At 40.2% G+C, this 19,132-nt stretch overlaps 1 protein-coding gene across 1 annotated transcript in view; it reads right to left on the bottom strand.

The window, feature by feature from the left end:
- The window catches only part of LOC124250221 (uncharacterized), a 31,323-nt gene extending 16,059 nt beyond the window's left edge, over positions 1–15,264 (bottom strand). Inside the window, exons 1-2 of the mRNA XM_046682051.1 lie at positions 14,818–15,264; positions 6,166–6,342 (exon numbers count right to left, since the gene is read on the bottom strand). Of these exons, the coding sequence (XP_046538007.1) occupies positions 6,166–6,342; positions 14,818–15,264 (624 nt within the window). The remainder of the gene's footprint in view (positions 1–6,165; positions 6,343–14,817) is intronic.
- Positions 15,265–19,132: the final 3,868 nt, after the last annotated feature.

Raw genomic sequence — 19,132 nt, 5'->3', positions numbered from 1 at the left:
AGACATCAGCCACAAATGGGGTGCCTACCCACACTGTTCTGACCAACCACAGTTTTGGGAGTTCCCATGACCCGCTTCAAGTTCAATAGTCACTAGAATGATTCATAGAACTCTGGAAAACACTTTATGTTTACCAGTGTTAAATTAATTAAACAAGGAGGCCATTCGACTGAGGTGGCTCTAATGCCATGGTGACCTACCTGAGAAAACCAAAATCTAAGCCTGTAAATGCCTCAAGGCTATGAAATCAAACACTAAAAGCAACCATCACAAACAGCCAGCTAGGCTTTAAGCTATAGCCAGTCAATGGTTGCCTTACTTAACTTCCATCTTTTTCCTGTAAAAGCCTGTTGGGAGAGCCGTCTTAACCACTTCCGGGTTGGTGTAGCCTGATTTGAATCGATTTTTGCCCAAGTAAACTCTTAAAATTTTTAATATGCCTCAGTTTATCTTTTAACAGTTCTGGCCTCAGAAGAGGGAACCAAAGAAGACCCCCAACAGCCCCCAGGAGTGATGAGCAGCGGGCAAGGGTATCTGCTGAGTCCCCTGAGCTCACTGCCTTCTCCCTGCCCCCGGGGGTGCTGGGCATGTCCCTCTTGGATCCTGGAGCCTGGGATTTCGAGTTCTGAGCTTTCAGAGTGAGCACTTTTTCAGGACTGGGTCCAGAAACTAGCCAGAGTTGGATTGGGTCCAACTTAAAAACTGGAAAAGCCTGCAGAGAGCATCCAGGGAAAATTGGCAGAAGCTGGCAAAGGGCAAGAATTCTTACCAAAGTCATCTCTCTCAGATCTCTATCTGTGGTGCCTGTGGAGAGTGGAAGGTAAGATTTCATGTTGTCCGTTCCTTTCCAAATTCAGATTGGCAGGAAAAAACACTGGTTATTGATCCTTCCTCTCCCAGGGATAGCTATTGCCTTCTTGTTTGTCTCATTTTGTGTCCTAAGAATTTGGCTTGGTAACCAACAGGTTGCAGCCCCCAAAATATGGCTGGACAGAAATGTGGGTTGTACCCCATTTGCAGCTAGGATCCTACAAACTGTTGCCAGCTCTCAGGGAAACTGTCTAAATCTGTCTTTCTTTTGGCTGTCTGTGGGAGTCGCTCTGGATCTTGGGAGGGCAGTATCTTTTGGGTCCTTTATGGTGAACCCTCCTATGTCCGTGGGGTTGTTTAATACAGCCAGGAATGTTTACTGTTTCTCCTGGCTGAAACCTCACAAAATATTTGAAAAAATTTTAAGTAGCACTATGATCACGTAGGGGCGGAAAACTTACCCCTTCTTCCCTTCTAGGTTCTTTGGCTGGTCTAATAACTAAACTGACATAAGGCAGATTAACAGATTAAACAAATTTCATACATAAGGGAGCCCCATAAAAATTGGAGACTCTCCAGCAGTCAGGTAATGGAGGCTTATATACCATACTGAGTTAAGGAGAAGTGGCTAAGGGTCTGGGGCTTCAAAGGGGAGGAAGACAATTCATAGGAAGATGACAAGAACAAATGTTTGGTAAACAAATATTTGCCATGCCATGCAGATAAGTCTTTCTGATATAAAAAGTTATCTCCAGTAATAATCTTTCTTCCTGGTACAGGCCCACTTCCTGGTATAGGCCTCCTATCTAAATTCTTAAAGGCAGTTAAGGGGGAGGTTAAAAGCTCTTCCTGAGTCTGCTGGGCCCTGATTGTCTTCAGCTCAAAATAACCCATATGCCAAAGTGGCACATTCTGGGGTGGCATATTCTGCTCCCCCTCAGTCAGAAGTTGGCCAAATTGGAAGCTGATATTCAGAGCCTGATAGGAACATTTTCTTAGGCCTTCTCCCCTAAGCTAAAATGAAACTACTTACCCTGAGGGAATGAAAAACATTCTGAAGCTGCTGTGGAAGGATTTACTAAAACCTTTCAAAGGAACACAGCTCTAAACCTAGACTATTGGGATCTTTTGATTTCCTTTTTAGTTGAAGATCTCTTCCCTGACATAAAGAAGCAAATTGAGGATACTGTAGTTGCATGGTTGGGTCAGAGTCTTGATACGATATCATTCAGTTTACAAACCAATTCTTTGAGGAATTAAAAACAACTGTCCTTGAGCCGGCCCGCTGGCCTGGTGGTGAAGTTCAGCACGCTCCTCTTCAGCGGCCCAGGTTCAGTTCCCAGGTGCAAACCTACATGACTCGGGGGCAGCCATTCTGTGGTGGTGACCCACATGAAAAATAGAGGAAGATTGGCACAGATGTTAGCTCAGGGTGAATCTTCCTCAGCAAAACAAAAACAAAAAACAAAAAAACCACACTGTACTTGTCTTACAAATTGAGTCTTTACAAGAACAGAAATGCAGCTCTAGAAACAATTCACAGCCCACCTATCCTTTTTAACAATCCCAAAACCTCCCCATTCATCTCAAAAGGCTTGCAAAAGGCTTGTGAAAGACTTGGATTTAGGAAACAAAAGCCCTTCTTGGAGAAACTTACATCCTTTCTCTGTGCAGCTGAGATATAAATATTCTATCTGGTCTTCTCTAGGAATCCAGAGACATCTCTTGAAATGCAAATTCAGGGAGGAAATTCTCAGGAAAAAAAGCTATTTGGAAATTAGTTGAATGGAAAATCATAAATCTTTTCCACAAATATTAGTAAAAACTTTAGCCATCTGAGCAGGTAAGCTTAACTTATTCTGTCTGCCAGAAACACAATTTAGATCCAATTGTTCTTTTGCAAATTAATGAGTTTTGCATTATTGTGCCTGTCTCACAGGTAAAATTTTTAAAGGAATGCTATAAGGTCTCTGAATCTGTCTGTATGTTTATGTACATCTATGTATGTATGTTATAGATGTGTGATATTTTTCTACTTCTGGATGGTGTTGCCAAAATTAATTTGTAAAGAGCTCTATTTAATTGGCTTAAAGACAAAGAGCATTTATATAAATCAAGTATACTCAGAAATATAGAAGCTAATCCAAGTGTTTTTCAAATTCACATGATCTAGGATAATTTTCAGTAAATAAAATCTAGCTTAAGTTTGTTTGTTTAATTAAAAGAGGCATGTCTCTGGAGGTATCAGCACTAAATATAATTCTTGTATTCTCCCTAGGTTTACTAAAAGTCAAATAAGTTTATGATATCTCTGTTACAGAATTTGTCAGCCAAACGATAGCTTAAGGTGATGGTTAGCAGTTTGATGTCTCATTAAATTTTTATGAGTAATATAAACATAATTGTTAAGCATAAGCAAATTAAATAGATGTAAGTAAGATAAGAACTTATAAATGAACTTTTCAACAATAATTGTGCTTTATGGTATGTCTTCTTAAAAACAGTTTCCAAAATCTTTTTGGTAACTTGAAACCTTAAAGTTATACTGAAAGGTTAAATGATGGAAATTCAGTGAATATCTAGATCCTCTCCAAATAAGATAAAATACTGAAAGCTTAATTACTGAACATAGATTTGTCCACTCTTGGCTTCCTTTTACAGGGGAACTAAAGATATTTCAGTTATTAGTAAAAATGTTTTGTGCCACCTTGAAAAATTTACTATGAGGAAGCATATACTTCTAGAAATTGTGAAATGTATTTATAAATTGCCAATACACAGAATGCTAGTGTGACAGTCCACAATTGTTTACTTCTTTGTTTTTAAGTAGGAATAAAGGATCCTAAGGTTAAGAATTCTAAAAAACATATATAAATAAAACTACCAAGAAATAGTAAGAGTGAAAGAAAATGAATGTGTTTGAAAAGTAGGTAAGGAAAGTAGAATGACATTGTTCCAGAATGAGAAAGGGAAAAAAACATAGGGCAAAACCTCAATGGCTATAAAAAAACAAGGTGTAGAAGGTTGTGGAAAAGGAATCTTGGAAAGGGAATTTTATGTGTGGTTAAGCTGACTAAAACTGGAATGGACTTATTCAAGTTTTTAAATAACGAGGGTTTTTTTCCCTCCCCAAAGCCCCAGTACATAGTGGTATATCCTAGTTGTAGGTCATTCTAGTTCCTCCATGTGGGATGCTGCCTCAGCATGGCTGGATGGGGTGGTGCATAGGCCCACGCACAGGATCCGAACTGGTGAACTCCAGGCCGCTGAAGCAGAGTGCACAAACTTAACCACTCGGCCATGGGGCCAGCCCCCTAAAGGATGAGTTTTAATATGAAAAGTACACTGATGCAAAATTAGAATTTGGTTTTCTGTCCTAAGAACAAAGTTTTCTTGGACTATTGGTCTGCTCTTGATAAGAGATTGTGAAAGGTGTTTTTTTTTTAATCTTTTGGTAAAAATTCCTTTTTGGGTAATCTATCCAGAACGCAAAGATTTCATGTCTTACCAAAATAATTTACTGTGCATCATGTTATCTTTATCAAGTCTTTGATTACTTGAGAAAACCCAGTCTTCTCAATATTAAAAGAACTAAATTTTGCTCACAGCTGTGTCACCTTTTGTATTTGCCTTTAAAACCTTCTATTGTCACTTTAGTGACAATACATAAAGTATTATTTCATAATGATCTGAGATCCTATTTAGTCAAATGTTCAAACCTTTTGACAGCTTAATAACTTCCCCAAATCAAATTCTAAATGATATCTTTTTGACCTCAAAGTAACTTTGAGATATCTCAGAGGGCCCCTGGAAAAATCTCAAAGGGGATTTGTCTCTCACCTTGTAAAAGAGAGATGTTAGACTAGTAGGTGTATTTGGTATGTTTAGTTACATGGGAAGCATTCTCAAATAAGAAGTGATGATAAACCTTCGTAGGTTATATGTGAATGGATATATGTCACTAATATAGGTATTCCAGACATTGTTTAAAGTTTCCAGAAATCTGTCAGTACTCTCATTGTCCAATTGTTATTCTAAATTATTGTATGCCACAGAAATAATTACATTTTTTTTTTTTTTTTAAAGATTTTATTTTTTCCTTTTTCTCCCCAAAGCCCCCCGGTACATAGTTGTGTATTCTTTGTTGTGGGTTCTTCTAGTTGTGGCATGTGGGACGCTGCCTCAGCGTGGTTCGACGAGCAGTGTCATGTCCGCGCCCAGAAACGAAACACTGGGCCGCCTGCAGCGGAGCGCGCGAACTTAACCGCTCGGCCACGGGGCCAGCCCCCAGAAATAATTACATTTTTGATAAGGAACTCTCATCAGATCTTTAACCATGGCCATTTTTTAAAAGTCTTTTTGTTATGTACAGATAGTTATTGTTTTACTCTGTTGCTTTTGCAAAGGTGCTTCATCTTCAGAGAGATTTGTAGAAAGGACTCTGACAAATATTCTAGAATATAGGTTTCTGGTAACTTTAAGATCATAAAACAGAAGTGGGTAAGAACTTCCAGAACTAATGGAAAAACTGGCTCTAAGCAGAATAAGAATTAATAAGATGGGATTGAATGAACTGATAAGGATGATTATACTTTTTTTACAAAATATTCTTTGAAATGTTGCTGGTTCCTTAATGTTTTATTTTTCTAGAGACCAAGGAAGTCTAGTTACTGAGGTACTTTTTTGTTTGAGGTGACTGAGACTTCCAAACAATTGTCATGAAGACTTTAAGACAAGTGTAGAAGCTAGACTGACAGTACCCATACCCTTTGGACTATATAAACTCCTATGATTCCTAAACACTTGTGAAGTTGGGAAAGGGAGACTTACAGATAAGGCAGGTGGGCCCAAGTAGTTCATTTTTACAATGAAAAGTTGACTATCTTTTTATCCTGGTTGTGAATGGCTGATGTGCATGCCATCTCTTAGTTTGGACCACTCTGGTTACTGCCTAGTATGTGTAAGATGACTGAACAGTTCCTAGAAGAGAGGGTAATGGATTCTATGACCCATTTTATTTGAGATGGTTGATGATTTGCCTGAAGATTGAGCATTCTGGGTTGATGCCAAGTCATGTTCATTGCGTGATTAGCACAGACTGATTAGAGAAGTCCCAGTCCCTAACACTCCCCATGCTGATGACTCAGCCTGTGGAGTTGCCATTGTGCAGCTAGGTGGGAAGATCACCTGGGCAAGATATCCTGGAAACCACCTGGTTGAGTGCTTTTTGTAAACAGGAGCCCAGAGGCAGAACAGACTTGTCTGCGGACCATAAATGAGCTAATAATCAACCTTCCAGCTGAGAATGGAGTGAATGGGGAAAAAACAGAATCTGAAAGATGCTCTATGGCTTACCTGTCTCTGGTCCAGTCTCGTGATGGTGGCGTTAGCTCCGTAAGCATTGCAGGATTCCACTACATAATCTGGACTGAGCCCCAGAACAGAGCAGGTCTCCCCATGGGAGCCATCAGCCACTACAATGATTTTGGGCCAGTCTGGCACTACCACCTTTCTCATGAAGTCATCTGTAAACTAAGAAACAAAGTTGGGCTGATGAACAGAGTATGCATTGACGTGAATAATGACACTGATGTTTTCTGTTGATGCACTGAGGCAGTGATAAGCAAGCAAACTTGCTAGTCTGTTTTTGCTGCTGTTATTAACAATAATGTCATTATTCACAATAGCTTTTTTTTTTTTTGCAGGGAAAGATTTTCCTCAAGCTAACATCCATTGCCAATCTTCCTCTTTTTTTTCCTCTTCAAAGCCCCAAGACATGGTTGTATATCTTAATAGTAAGTCCTTATAGTTCTTCTATGTGAGCTGCTGCTAGAGCATGGCAACTGGAAGATGGATTGGGTGGTTCTGCGACTGGGAAATGAACCCTGACAGCCAAAGCAGTGAGAGTGCCAAACTTTAACCACTAAGCCATCAGGGCTGGCTCTCACAAGAATTTTATTAACTCTTATAATTGTAGCTACAATTTAGGAACTATTTATTATCCTAGGTATTGTGCTAAGAGGTTTATGTGTGTGCTTGCATTCAACCTCAACAATTCTTACGAGGTAGGTATTATTATTAGCCCCATTTTCTGGAGAGAAAAATGAGGATTGAGGAAATGAAGTAACTTGACCAATATCAAAAAGTATCAGAGTCATAACTGAAACATAGGTCTCCTACTTCAAAGCCCATGCTTTTTGCCACTCCTTTGGTAGGTGCTGGAGATGCAGAAAGAAACAAAACACAGTGTTAGCCCTCAGATCTAGAAGATTAGCTGATTCATGTGCAGAAATAATTGTCAAAATATAATGTAATAATTTCCCCATTTTTAAATTGGACCGTCTTTTTGTTGTTGAGTTGTAAAGAGTTCTTTATATTCTAGATACAAATCCCTTATCAGACACGTGATTTGAAAATATTTTATCCCACTCTGTTGGTTGTCTTTTCCTTTTCTTGATGGTGTTCAACGAAGCACACATTTTCATTTTGATGAAGTTCGATTTACTAATTTTTTGTTTTGTTGCTTGAACCATTGCCTAATCCAAAGTCACAAAGATTTATGCCTATGTTTTCTTCTAAGAGTTTTACAGTTTTAGCTCTTACATTTAGGTCTTGGATCCATTTTGAGTTATTTTTGGTACACAGTGTGAGGAAAGGTTCCAAACTGATTCTAAAGCATGTAGCTATCAAGTTGTCCCAGCACCATTTATTGAAAAGATTATTTTTTACTCAGTGAATGATCTTGGCACCCTTGTCAAAAATCAACTACCCATAAATATATGAGTTTATTGCTGGGCTCTCAATTCTATTCCATTGCTCTATGTCTACCCCTATGCCAGTATCATACTATCTTGATTACTCTAGCTTTTTGGTAACTTTTGAAGTCAGGATACTTGAGTTCTCCAATTTTGTCCTTCTTTTTCCAGATTATTTTGTCTATTCTGGTTTTGTGCATTTCCTTATGAATTTTAGGATAAGCTTGTCAATTTCTATATATTTTGTCTTTTTTCCTCTGCCAAGAAGCCACTGTGGATTTTGATCTGATTACATTGATTCTCTAGGTCAATTTGGGGGTTCTTGGAGGGCTCACTCTGTGTCAGACCCTGTGCCAAGCACTTTATTGGCATTATCTCATTCCATCCTCAAAGAACCCTATGATATAGGTTAATTTTACAGATGAGGACAGTGGGGCTTTTAAGGTGTCATAAGTCAAGTTTCTCAAGCAATAGATCCAGAGACGAGATTTTTGTGCAGCAAGCTTATTGGGGAGTGTCCTCAGGATTAACAGCTGGAGGGCAGGAGGGAAGCAATGTTGCAGAGGGAGAAGTTGAAATGGGATGCTGTTGCAACATAGGCCTCAGGTGATCCCACGGAAAGAGTTGAAGCTGGGATGGCCCTTCAGGAAGGCCCAGAATTGAGGAAGGGGCCAGATCTTTGTTTCTTGTCATCAATGTAGGCTGCCCTACAAGAGGGCATAAACTTGAGTGAAGCGGCTCCCGTCAGCCGAGGGCAATTTCTCAGGTGGGCCTCATCTATGAGCAACCAGGACCCAACACTTCCAGCCGCTGGGAGAATGAGTGCCTGCATCGTAGAAGGGGGATCTAGGTGTACCACAGCATCTACTACCAGGCAGTTATCACTTGTCATAGATCATGCAGACAGTAAATGGCAAAGGGTGACATCTGAGCCCAACCAGCCTCACTCCAGACTTCTCACTCTTAACACTCATGCTAAAGTCACTCATTTTCAGAAATTCAGTCAACATTGGAATTATCCAAAATATGCCAGCTGAATGTCTGTGTCCCCAACCCACCCTCAGATTCATATGTTGAAATCCTAGCCCCCAAGGTGATGGTATTAGGAAGTGGTGCCTTTGGGAGGTGATTGGGTCATGAGGGGAGAGCCTTCACGAATGGAACTAGTGCTCTTATAAAGAGACTCTAGCCCCGCTCTAGCCCTCCTCTGCCATGTGAGAATACAACGAGAAGTTGCCAGTCTGCAAACCAGAAGAGTACTCTCACCAGAACCCAACCATACTGTCACTCTGATCCTAGACTTCCAGCCTCCACTGTGAGCAATACATTTCTGCTGTTTATCAGCCATCCAGTCTATGGTATTTCGTTATAGCTGCTCAAATGGACTAAGACATCTGTGAATTACCTCCTCAGCTACACTTGCTCCCAACATCCGGTTGTGACTTCTAACTTGTCTTAGCTTAAAGTCTTGGGGAGGAAATCTAACCCCGGGATCTCAAGGATCCCAAGTTTTAGAAACTGTGAAATGGAAACTAAAGCTTCCCCTTCTTAACTCTGCTTAATGAGAAGTGCGTGGACTCTGCCTTGGTGTCTGGGCTCACAGAGGTAGAATCTTTCTGATGACCCTCCACAACTCCTCAACTCAGCTCCCTGCCCAGAGAGAGGTCTGTAAACACTCTCTTCCCCAGAAACTGAGCTGTAAAATGCAAAGGTCTTCTGAGCAGTTTAGTACAGACTTAATCTGTCCTACATTGTCAAGCATACAAGTCTTTTACTCTGGGAGCTTTAAGTTTTTCCTTAGGGCACGGCTGAATCTCAAAATCAATGCAATTTAACTCCTTGCGCATGTTTTGCCAGAAGTCCATAATGAGTTAACGTCTGATATGGCTACAAAGTTGAGAGTTTAAATGGATTGAAATAAAGGATTCTAAACTGGAGCTTATGGGGCTTCTGAAACTGTGTACCAAGCGGTTTGCATATGTGCATCCATGTGTTTTATGGGAGGAGGGCTCGAGCTTCCCTGATGGGTTTCATAACCCCCACAAAATGTAGGAGTATTGGTTTAAAAAAACTCCAAACTCTTTTTCACCTCTTTTGTCACTCATATGTCCACTTGTTGGTTTTTCCTGGTTTTGTTAAAAATTGGTCCTTGGTTGATACTTAGTCCAGGGACTCTGATGTGTCACATGGATGACAAAATGGAAAATCTCAATCTGTCATGACATCACGCATTTGGCAATTGGACCACATGTTGGTGGCCTAACTCTGTTCTTTCCTGCTCATCCGAGAGTTGAATGTTGCGCTGAGAACTTTTGCCTTGTTTTAAAATATCTGCTTATGTTTTAATTCATCCTGCAAATATTCTTATAATGTGTTATATCAGGCTATGTGCAAGGTATAGAGGGTATAAAAAGATAAGTTATCTGTAATCTCAATAGGCTTACAGTCCTTTTTTGGCTTAAATTAAAAGAAGGGTAAATGCGTTTCTTATGCCAGGCTCTTAAAAGCATATATTATCTTATTTACCTCTCAACACTTGGAAGTTGCTATTGTCCATTCTCTCAACTGACTTTTCTTTTTAAACAAGAAAATTAAAGCTCAGAGGATTTGAGGAACTTATCATTGGCCACACAGAAAATAAGTGGTAAAGTATATTTCATAAATACCATGGATGTGCTTGTTCTTGTTTATACAGTGGGGCTCTTCTTCTTCATTCCTCTCTTAAGGAATTCTCTGAATGGTCAAGAAGACCTTGGGAATTCTTTTAACTAGAAGCATGGGAGAGGGGGACTGTTCCTAATCAGGACAGAAATATCAGAGGAGGATGAGAGAGAGAAGAGAGGGCTGAAGCAAGAGCTCTCTGCTCCCTCCTACCAGCCCATCCCACTTACTTTGGACAGAAAGGTCCACTCTGATGAGCGTGGTAAAAATTTCAGAGTTGAGGTCTAGGAAGAATACTCTAGTTAGATTTCCTTCTTTTTTCTAGGAAGGAAACTGAAGCTGAGAGAAAGGAACTGACTCGCAATGCCACTCAGATAATTTTAATAATCAAAGTATCCTCTCCCCATCCCCTTCTCAGCCTGCCATCATATGTTGACACATGCCCAAGGCATCTTTCTGCCCATGCTGCCTCTTTGGTCTTAGACGTTCAAGCCGAGTAGTCTATGATTGCATGATTATTTGCAGTGTAATAAGTACAATGCTATATTTGTAGGGATAAAATTACTACCTTCTGCACATGTTTCTATGTATTGGATTATACTAGAAGCACACCAAAGTTGTATAGTTTGGATAGGGAGACCTCGGAACAGGGCTGACCCAAAACTTAGTGCCAGGAAGTAAAGCAATGCTAACTAAACATCTACTTTGTGTCATGCACTATACTGGACACATCTACACATCTCCTTCCATTTAATCTTCAACAATAATCCTTTGAGCCTGGGACAAGTATATCCAATCTATTTTTTTTTTTTTTGCCGGGAAGGATTCGCCCCAAGCTAAGATCTGTTGTCAATCTTCCTCTTTTTTTTAATTCTCCTCAAACCCCTAGTGTGTGATTGTATATCCTCATTGTAAGTCCTTCTAGTTCTTCTATGTGAACCGCGATCACAGCATGGCTACTGACAGACGGGTGGTGTGGTTCCATGACTGGGAAACATACCTGGCCTGCCAAGGTGGAGAGCACAGAACTTTAACCACTAGACCACCAGGGCTGGCTCCAAGTATATCCTGTTCTTAAGGGAGAACATCAAGTATCTGAAAAGTTAGAACTTTTGCTTACTCTCACCTGCTCATTCTCATTGGTGGAGCCCACATATGAACTCAGGTTGACTAATTCCTACTCTTTTCCTCTATATCAGGCTACCTGCCAGTGTTTGTCATGGCAGGTGAGCACACAGGACTTGGGATCTGAGAATCTGGCTGCAGGGGAGCAGCTCCGGGGGCCTGCCCTGCTTGGAGAATCTAGCAGATGCCCAGGGTAGAGTATGTATGTGTGTTGAGGGAGGGGTCATCTTCTCTACAGTTGGGAAAAGGTGCTCACAGTGGAATAATGCAAACAAAGAACAAGAATAGTTAGCATCCACTGCATTCTTATGGACATCTGCTAAAGAGCCTATGGACATTGTCTTATTCAATTCTCACAATGACCTGGAGAGGCAGGTACTATTTTAATTCCCATCTTCAGATGAGAAATGAGCCTTGCAGAAGTTAACTTGCCCCAGTTAACTCAGACAAGTTTTCTACTTAACAAGTAAAGAACCTTAATTCATACCTGGGTCTGTCTGACCTTAGAACCTTAATTACTTTGCAGCATTACATCTGATGTCAAGGGTGATTATTCTCTCTGTACCCAACAATTCAACAACTGCTAAACCACATAAACCTTTTATTTCTAGGCAGTTAAGCCAAGAAAGTTTTATTGCCTAATGACACTGTTCTTTTATTTAGAGAGCTGCCGACCTGAGATAACCTCCCTCTCTAGTTTGTTGGTGGTTATTCATTCATTTGAGACTGCTGTTAATTTTAATTAGTTGTTTGACCTTTGACCACTACAAAGTTCTGATTAAAAAAATATTTTCTTACCATACAAAATTGCCAACAAATCCCAAAAGCTCTAGATCAACCAGACCTTCTTGAATAAATATCCCCAGAACTCATAAAATGTCTGCCTGTGCCCTTGGCATTTGTAAAGAGAAATTTATGACTCCAACATAATCTTTGCCATCATTGGGTTATTGCTAACATACCAATCTTAACTGGACCATCAGCTTTGATTTTTCCACTGGCAAAAGAGCAACTTAAGCTTTTCACATTTTCTGCATTACTGGTACTACATAGATCTCACCCCTTTTAACACACACACACACACATACACACACTTTCCCAGCAAAAGAGGCTTTTAACAGGCTAACACAACATAAACCCTTAGTACACTAACATACAGAAAGGCAACAGAAAACTTCCATAGTGGACAGGGAGAAGGGGCTTCAAAGATAGCAGAAAGAGTGCAAATGAAGTGTAAAAGAGGATTTCCTCTCTGAAGTTGAAGAGTTGTTATTTGCTAAGATTGTCCTTCTCTGAAGATGCCTGTGAATCAGGTCAGTTTCTTCTCTGGTAATTTTTGGATTCAGAGAAAGAATCCTTTGAGTTTTTAAGTTTTCTTTCCCTATCTTCTTTACTTAAATCTCTTGACTGAGTTCCTATTCTTTTTGGTGGTATACAGATTGCTGGGCAAAAGTAACTTGATGGAAAATATTTGAAAGAACTGGAAGGAGGGAAGTATGATGTTTTGCTTCTGGTCAGAATTTCCCTACAAAATTAGTACATGTGAGGATTGCTTTTGCTCCACTCTTCTGAGGGTGAGTCTCCATAGTCATAACCCACTCCCAATGTTGTAACCTGGGATGAAAGCTGGTCTCTGGGTACTGGATCCATGCTACTGGCAAATGAAAAAGTTCTTAAGACTTGGTCTCTTCTTCACATGATTATTTCTCTCTTTCTTTTTTTTCTTCATCCCACCTCCTTTCTTTGAATTGGTGGATGCACTGTAGCTATTAAAAATGTCTGTATTTTTCCTACGAAGTGGGCTGTGACTTAAATCAACGGAAATCTGGGTTACTGAAATATTAGGCTGTCAAGTGAGTCAGTGAGGATAAATGTAGGATGTGTTTGACAAGCACCAAAGTATCAAAATAAGTTGGTCCATTGAAGACCACTTACATATATATAACAATTTTCTTGATTTAAAAGTAACATATGTCCATTTTAGAAAGTATGTAAAATAAGGAAAACAAAGAAGAAAATGAAATTCACCCATAAAACCCTATCACCCAGAAGTAACAGCTACTAACAATTTAATGCATTCCTTTTCAATCATGTGGGTTTGTTAATGGCTGCATGTCTAAAAATCTGGAACAGTGCCTGATACGTTGTAAACTTATTTTATAACGTATAAATAAATACCACAACATATAAATACCACAATAAATATTTGTAGTATGTGGACAAAATGACTGGTGCATTTCATTTGACCAGAGTCTGTTTTGGTTTTGATTACTGTGAAAATTGTGTCATCACAGCTATAAACAACATTAATCTGTTGTAAATTACTCCTGCTTCATACTTGATTTCCTTTGGGTGTTTGACCTTGAAAGCCTCCTTTCCAGACTTAATCTACATAAATATGATAATACGTGTTAATAGTGCTAATAGATTAATTAGATAATATAGCCACATGCTAATTTTCATTTTAATCTGTAGTATGCCACCAGAAGGGAGGGGCAGCATGAGGTATTAGAAAGAACACTGGCCCTGGAGTCATCCAGATATGGATTCTAATCCTGGTTCCCCAACTTCCAACCTTTGTAGCCTTAACAAATTAATCTCTTTGAGCCTTAATTTCTTCATCACTAAAATGACATTGCAAAAACCCACATCATATGGTTATGTTGAGATGACCATATGTACAAAGCAGAAAACCACTAGACAAATTTGAGTTATCACACATTAGGACTCAGAAAATTCTTTTAAAAAATCATGGCTTATCATGCCATGTGAGTTTTTATAAGTGAAAAAGCCGTACTATTATAAAGTTAATCAGTACCCTGGATTTTGTTTTTCAAATGATAATATGTTAAAAAACAACAAAAATTAAAATTGAGAGTGTTCACTCTTCAAAGGGAACTTGAGAAACTGGGGCTGATCTTGGTTGCTCATTCTGGCTAAATCTACACCTTAGAAAATTACTGTCATTTTAATTTTCCTCTCATTGTTCTTTGAGCACTCAGGAAATTTCTCTTCTTTTCTTAGAGCCACCTGCTATTTGATTTTTGAGCAGTCACTTTTAAAAAGATGAATGCCCTTTTCCACCCAGTTCTGGGAAATCAGTTTGCAGCTGTTGATGATAATTTTCATTTTCCAAGCATGTCCTATGAGCAACAGATTGTGCAATGCCCTTCTACTTGCACTGTCTCATGAAATCCTCACAAAAACTTTAATGAAGTGGGAGTATTATTCCACTTTCAAGATGTTCTCAAATATTATCTGTATTTTACAGAAGAAGAAACTGAGTTATCATGTGAATTGCTTGCTCCCTGTCAAAAAGCTGATGTGACAACTCTAGCTTTGCTATTACAAGGCATGGAGAGAAGACAATCTTGTCCATTAGTTGTCACTGGACCCTTGTGTTCAGCTGATATTGGGAGTCGAGAGGCTAAGATGGGACAGTCTATTTTCCCAGACCCCTCCTCACCTTGGTGCCCAGAATAAGACGAAAGCCAGGCAGCTGGCCCTTCCTCTCCAGGAGGCTGAGCAGGTGCTCCTGGAAGACGCCGACCCGGGTGAAGAATTGGCCATTGCGCCAGCAGCCTTCCATGTTGTCGAAGTCCACTCCCAGCGGCTGGAGGAAGCGGACGCTGCGGGGGTCCAGCGCAATCTGCTGCGGGCGCCCCAGCAGCGGACCCCGCGCGCACGCGTCCAGCACGGTCAGCTTCAGCACCCGGCTCGAGCGGACAGCGACGAGAGCCGCGGTCAGCCCCACCGGCCCTGCGCCCACCACCAGGACGGTCGCGTGCGCTCGCCGCCGCCGCAGCACGTCCACGGCCGCCTTGACCACCACCAGCACCAGTACGGCCAGCAGCGTGCCCATCACTGCGTCCAGCGCCTCGGCGTCGTCGGACCCCGTGGTGCCCGCGCCCATGGCCCCGACCTCCTTCCCCAGACCTGCCCGGGGTTGTCCCTGGGGATCCTGTGCTGAGCCACTCCCCGGGGCAGGGCCCCACCCCTTCGGTCTGGACACACCGCCCACTTTGTAGCTCTCTCGGGCCCCTAGGGATGTTAGCGGAGAGAGCCCCAAACACATAAAAAGTTCCAGAAGGGGTTGCCGATAAGTATACTCCTTCAGTGGGCTAAGGGCTCTAGTCACCTTTGAAGTTTGTCTTTTTGATGTCGCTTGATATCTTCTAGAGCCTCTTCGTTGTTCCCCTTACTTTATTTAAAAGTTCGTTTGTCGTGGTTTGCAATTGTATGTTCTTTCGATAATTTTTTATGTAATGCTGGTCTCCATCTGTTTTTGTTACTCACTATATTCCAAGTTCCTAGCACAGCTTGGATTTGTGTAACCCAAATGAATATACAAATGTAGTAATAATGTTATCTGTTACCTGTTACCTGTGGGGCTTCCTCCAAGCCACCTCTCCCCCCAGCCATCCAGTCTTTTTCTTAGCTTAATCGAATAATTAATATTTGTCAAATCAACTATTACCAAAAAAAATTTAACTGTGTTTATTTTTAATCCTAACAATTTTCTGAAGTGAATATTATGAGCCACCTTATTATTTTTCTTTTGATGGCTTATTTACAAATTGGGAGAGTATTCAGTGAGGTAAAATGACTTGTTCCAGGTCACAGAGCATGGATGCTGATATTCAGAGCTAGAACTGACTGACTGACTCCAAAGTTGGTGGCGTTACAGGGCATACTGGTTCTTTCATTTGCACAGTCCTTTTGGACTTTTGCACCATGACACAAAGTACCTGAAATTATTCCTACCCTTTAATTCAATAATTCCACTTCCAGAAATCTATCTTAACAAGAAATAAAAATCTAAAGTAAAAAAAAAAAATCACAGCAAAGATGTTCATTACAGCATTATTTACAGAAGAAAAATTAAAAGCAAAATTTCCTTTTATTTAAAGAAATACTAAACATTTATATATTTAGATGTTTAAGCAAAATTCCAACCATAAATGTATTTGAAAAACTACAATCATGTATGTGCTCAATGAATAAAACATTGGAATATTATGAAACTATGGAAAGCATATTACAAAAAAACTAGGAAAATGGTTATTTTTATAAGTAAATAAAGCAGGGTAGGGGCCGGCCCCGAGGCCGAGTGGTTAAGTTCTCGCGCTTTGCTGCAGCGGCCCAGGGTTTCACTGGTTCAGATCCTGGGCATGGACATGGCACCACTCATCAGGCCATGCTGAGGCAGCGTCCCACATGCCACAACCAGAAGGACCCACAGCGAAAATATACAACTATATACTGGGGGGATTTGGGGAGAAAAAAGCAGGAAAAAAAAAGATTGGCAACAGTTGTTAGCTAAGGTGCCAATCTAAAAACAAAAAGCAGGGTATAACATTGGCTAATGATGTAACCTCTGCAACTTTGTGTGGGTGGTGATAGAATTAGACACTGCTGGATACATGTGCTCAATAAATATTAATTGGATAAATGAATGCAAAAAGACTAAGATAAAGGATAATTTCTAAAATGTTTTTTTCTACTCTTCCAATTTTTTTTATAGTAGTGTAATATTTGGCTTTATACTGGAACAAAACTTTTTTTTTTTAAAGATGCCATGTCTAGAGTGTTTGCTTGCTCATAAATTGGTTTTCAAATCTCAGCTCACAGTTCTGTGGATGCTCTATCATTCCCACTACTAGATGAGGAAGTGAGGGCCCAAAAGTTTACTCTTACCTGAAATCACACAAGGAGTAAGCGTGGAATCTGCCAAGTCCTTTGACCCTACTTGACCTTGAACTGGGCTGATGTATTCCAGGCTCTGGATTGGGAGACAGGAAATAGAATTCCAGTTCCTACGTTGTCCCCAGCTTGCTGGGTGATTTTGGGTAAGGCTCTTCTCTCAGGGTTTCTCTTTCTTAGATTTTGCTCTGCTGATTTGTAAGATCACTTTCTTCTCCATACTCTCTCAATGGAGAGAGGGCTGTATTAGAAGAGTTGATCACGTCTAATGTTGCTTCCTCTGGTCACGCTATCTTTGATCTCCCTGTTTTATTTTCTTCTTTGTCATTTTCATTATGTCATTTTGTTACGCCATTTTGTCATGAAAATCTTCTGAAATTTTGTCATATCATTTTTGGAAATGATCTTGTTTATTTCCTTGCCTGTTTATTGTATGTTTTGCCTATCTAGATATAATCTCTGTGAGGTCAAAACCTCGCCTATCCTACTGATATGCCAACTCAAACTAACAAATGAAAAAGATAACTTGTCTTGTGTAGCTTGAAGGGATTGTGGAATAGTTAATAGAACGTACGGAAATAGAAACCAGGACCTTAAGAATGACAAACTCAGCTCTGTGAACACACACACACATTGTCCTTCTCTGCCTCCCTTCCTCCCTGCCCCATCATTTCTCATCTCTGATTATCTTTGTTTTGCCTTCATTCTGCGCGTTGCATCCATCTGGAAGAGAAGATTTCTGTCAGAAGTCCTAAATTCACTTGTCCTAATTTAGTGTCTCCAGCAAAAAAAGAGTTTCATTGCCCCAGTGTCAGATGGCAACCACTGGGAAGGATTGTGACTGGTTTTCCTTGGGCTATATATGCCTCCATGAACCAGTCACCCAAGGAGTAGAACGGTCAGTGATGCTTCCTCGCGTGTTTACAAGTGTTTTTGATAGTGTATATTGAATTTGGTGTTTCTTTGTAGGAATTTATTTAAATCATTGCCCATTTTGTGGGTATCAGTTTAGGTTAAACTAGAGAGTGATAATCTGTAAATCCACTTTATTTCCATATGTAATTAGAGCTACTAATATTTTCTTTTTAGACTTCAATGGATAGTCTCGCTCTCCTCCTGTGGGCTAGGTTGTAATATCCTTGAATGTAATGACCTTAAGTTACTTCGTTTCTGTTCATCCATATTACCTAGAATGGTGCATTATAGTTAGTAAGTATCCTTTGAATTTCTTACGTCAGATTAAATTAGCTTCTTATGTAGCTAAAATTAGTAAACTTCTTCATTTGTTAGATGTGCTTTATTTGGTAAGGATATGAAAGTCCTCTCTAATCTGAGAGGAGGAAAGACTTTATGTCTTTATTTTTGGTTTAAGAAACGCTATTCAGCAATGCTAAGGAAGAGAAAGGAACTATTGAGCCTCGCAATACCCTCCTTCAAATCACTGATTTGAGTCTCAACCACTGATGCTTCCTTTACCTAACTGACTTTTACTTTGGACCTCATTTAATGATATGGATGGAAGCATCTGTGGTGGGTAGAAAAATTGCCCTTAGTCTTGTTCTTCATTCAGACAAACTGGATCCTACCCTTCACTTTGGGGTTAAAGGGAAGCAAAACCGCTGGAATCAACAGAGACTATCCCCGGGCAAGTAGCTGAAGGTTTAGACTCTCGCTATTACCCTGTGCTGTGTGGCCCAGCACTGTTGGCTTCCAGTGGAAGCTTTTGGAAATGTAGAATCTGGGGCTTCAGACAAGACCTATGGGATCTACAATTTGACAAGGTTCCCAGGTGATTTGTAAGCACAAAAAAAGTTTCTGAAACACTGCTCTAGAGATTAGAATCAGCTTTGGGGTAAAGGTTGTAGGGTCTTGACTGTTGGGCTTTGAATATCACTGACATTTGCAGGTAGTCGGGTGTTTACCCTATGGATGACCCAAATGTGGATGTCCTCCTACCATGAACTTGTGAGAGACATTGCTAATTATCATGACACTTTTTCCACCAAGCTTCAGGATGCTTCTCCACAATATAGTCCAGGCAGCTCTAGTGAAGACAGAAAAGTTGGCCTAAGAGTTAA

This window comes from Equus quagga, chromosome 13 (assembly GCF_021613505.1).
Source record: "Equus quagga isolate Etosha38 chromosome 13, UCLA_HA_Equagga_1.0, whole genome shotgun sequence".
In the NCBI taxonomy this organism is placed as follows: Eukaryota; Metazoa; Chordata; class Mammalia; order Perissodactyla; family Equidae; genus Equus; species Equus quagga.
Note: the sequence above shows the minus strand (reverse complement) of the source record. Positions and strands in the feature narration are given on the sequence as shown.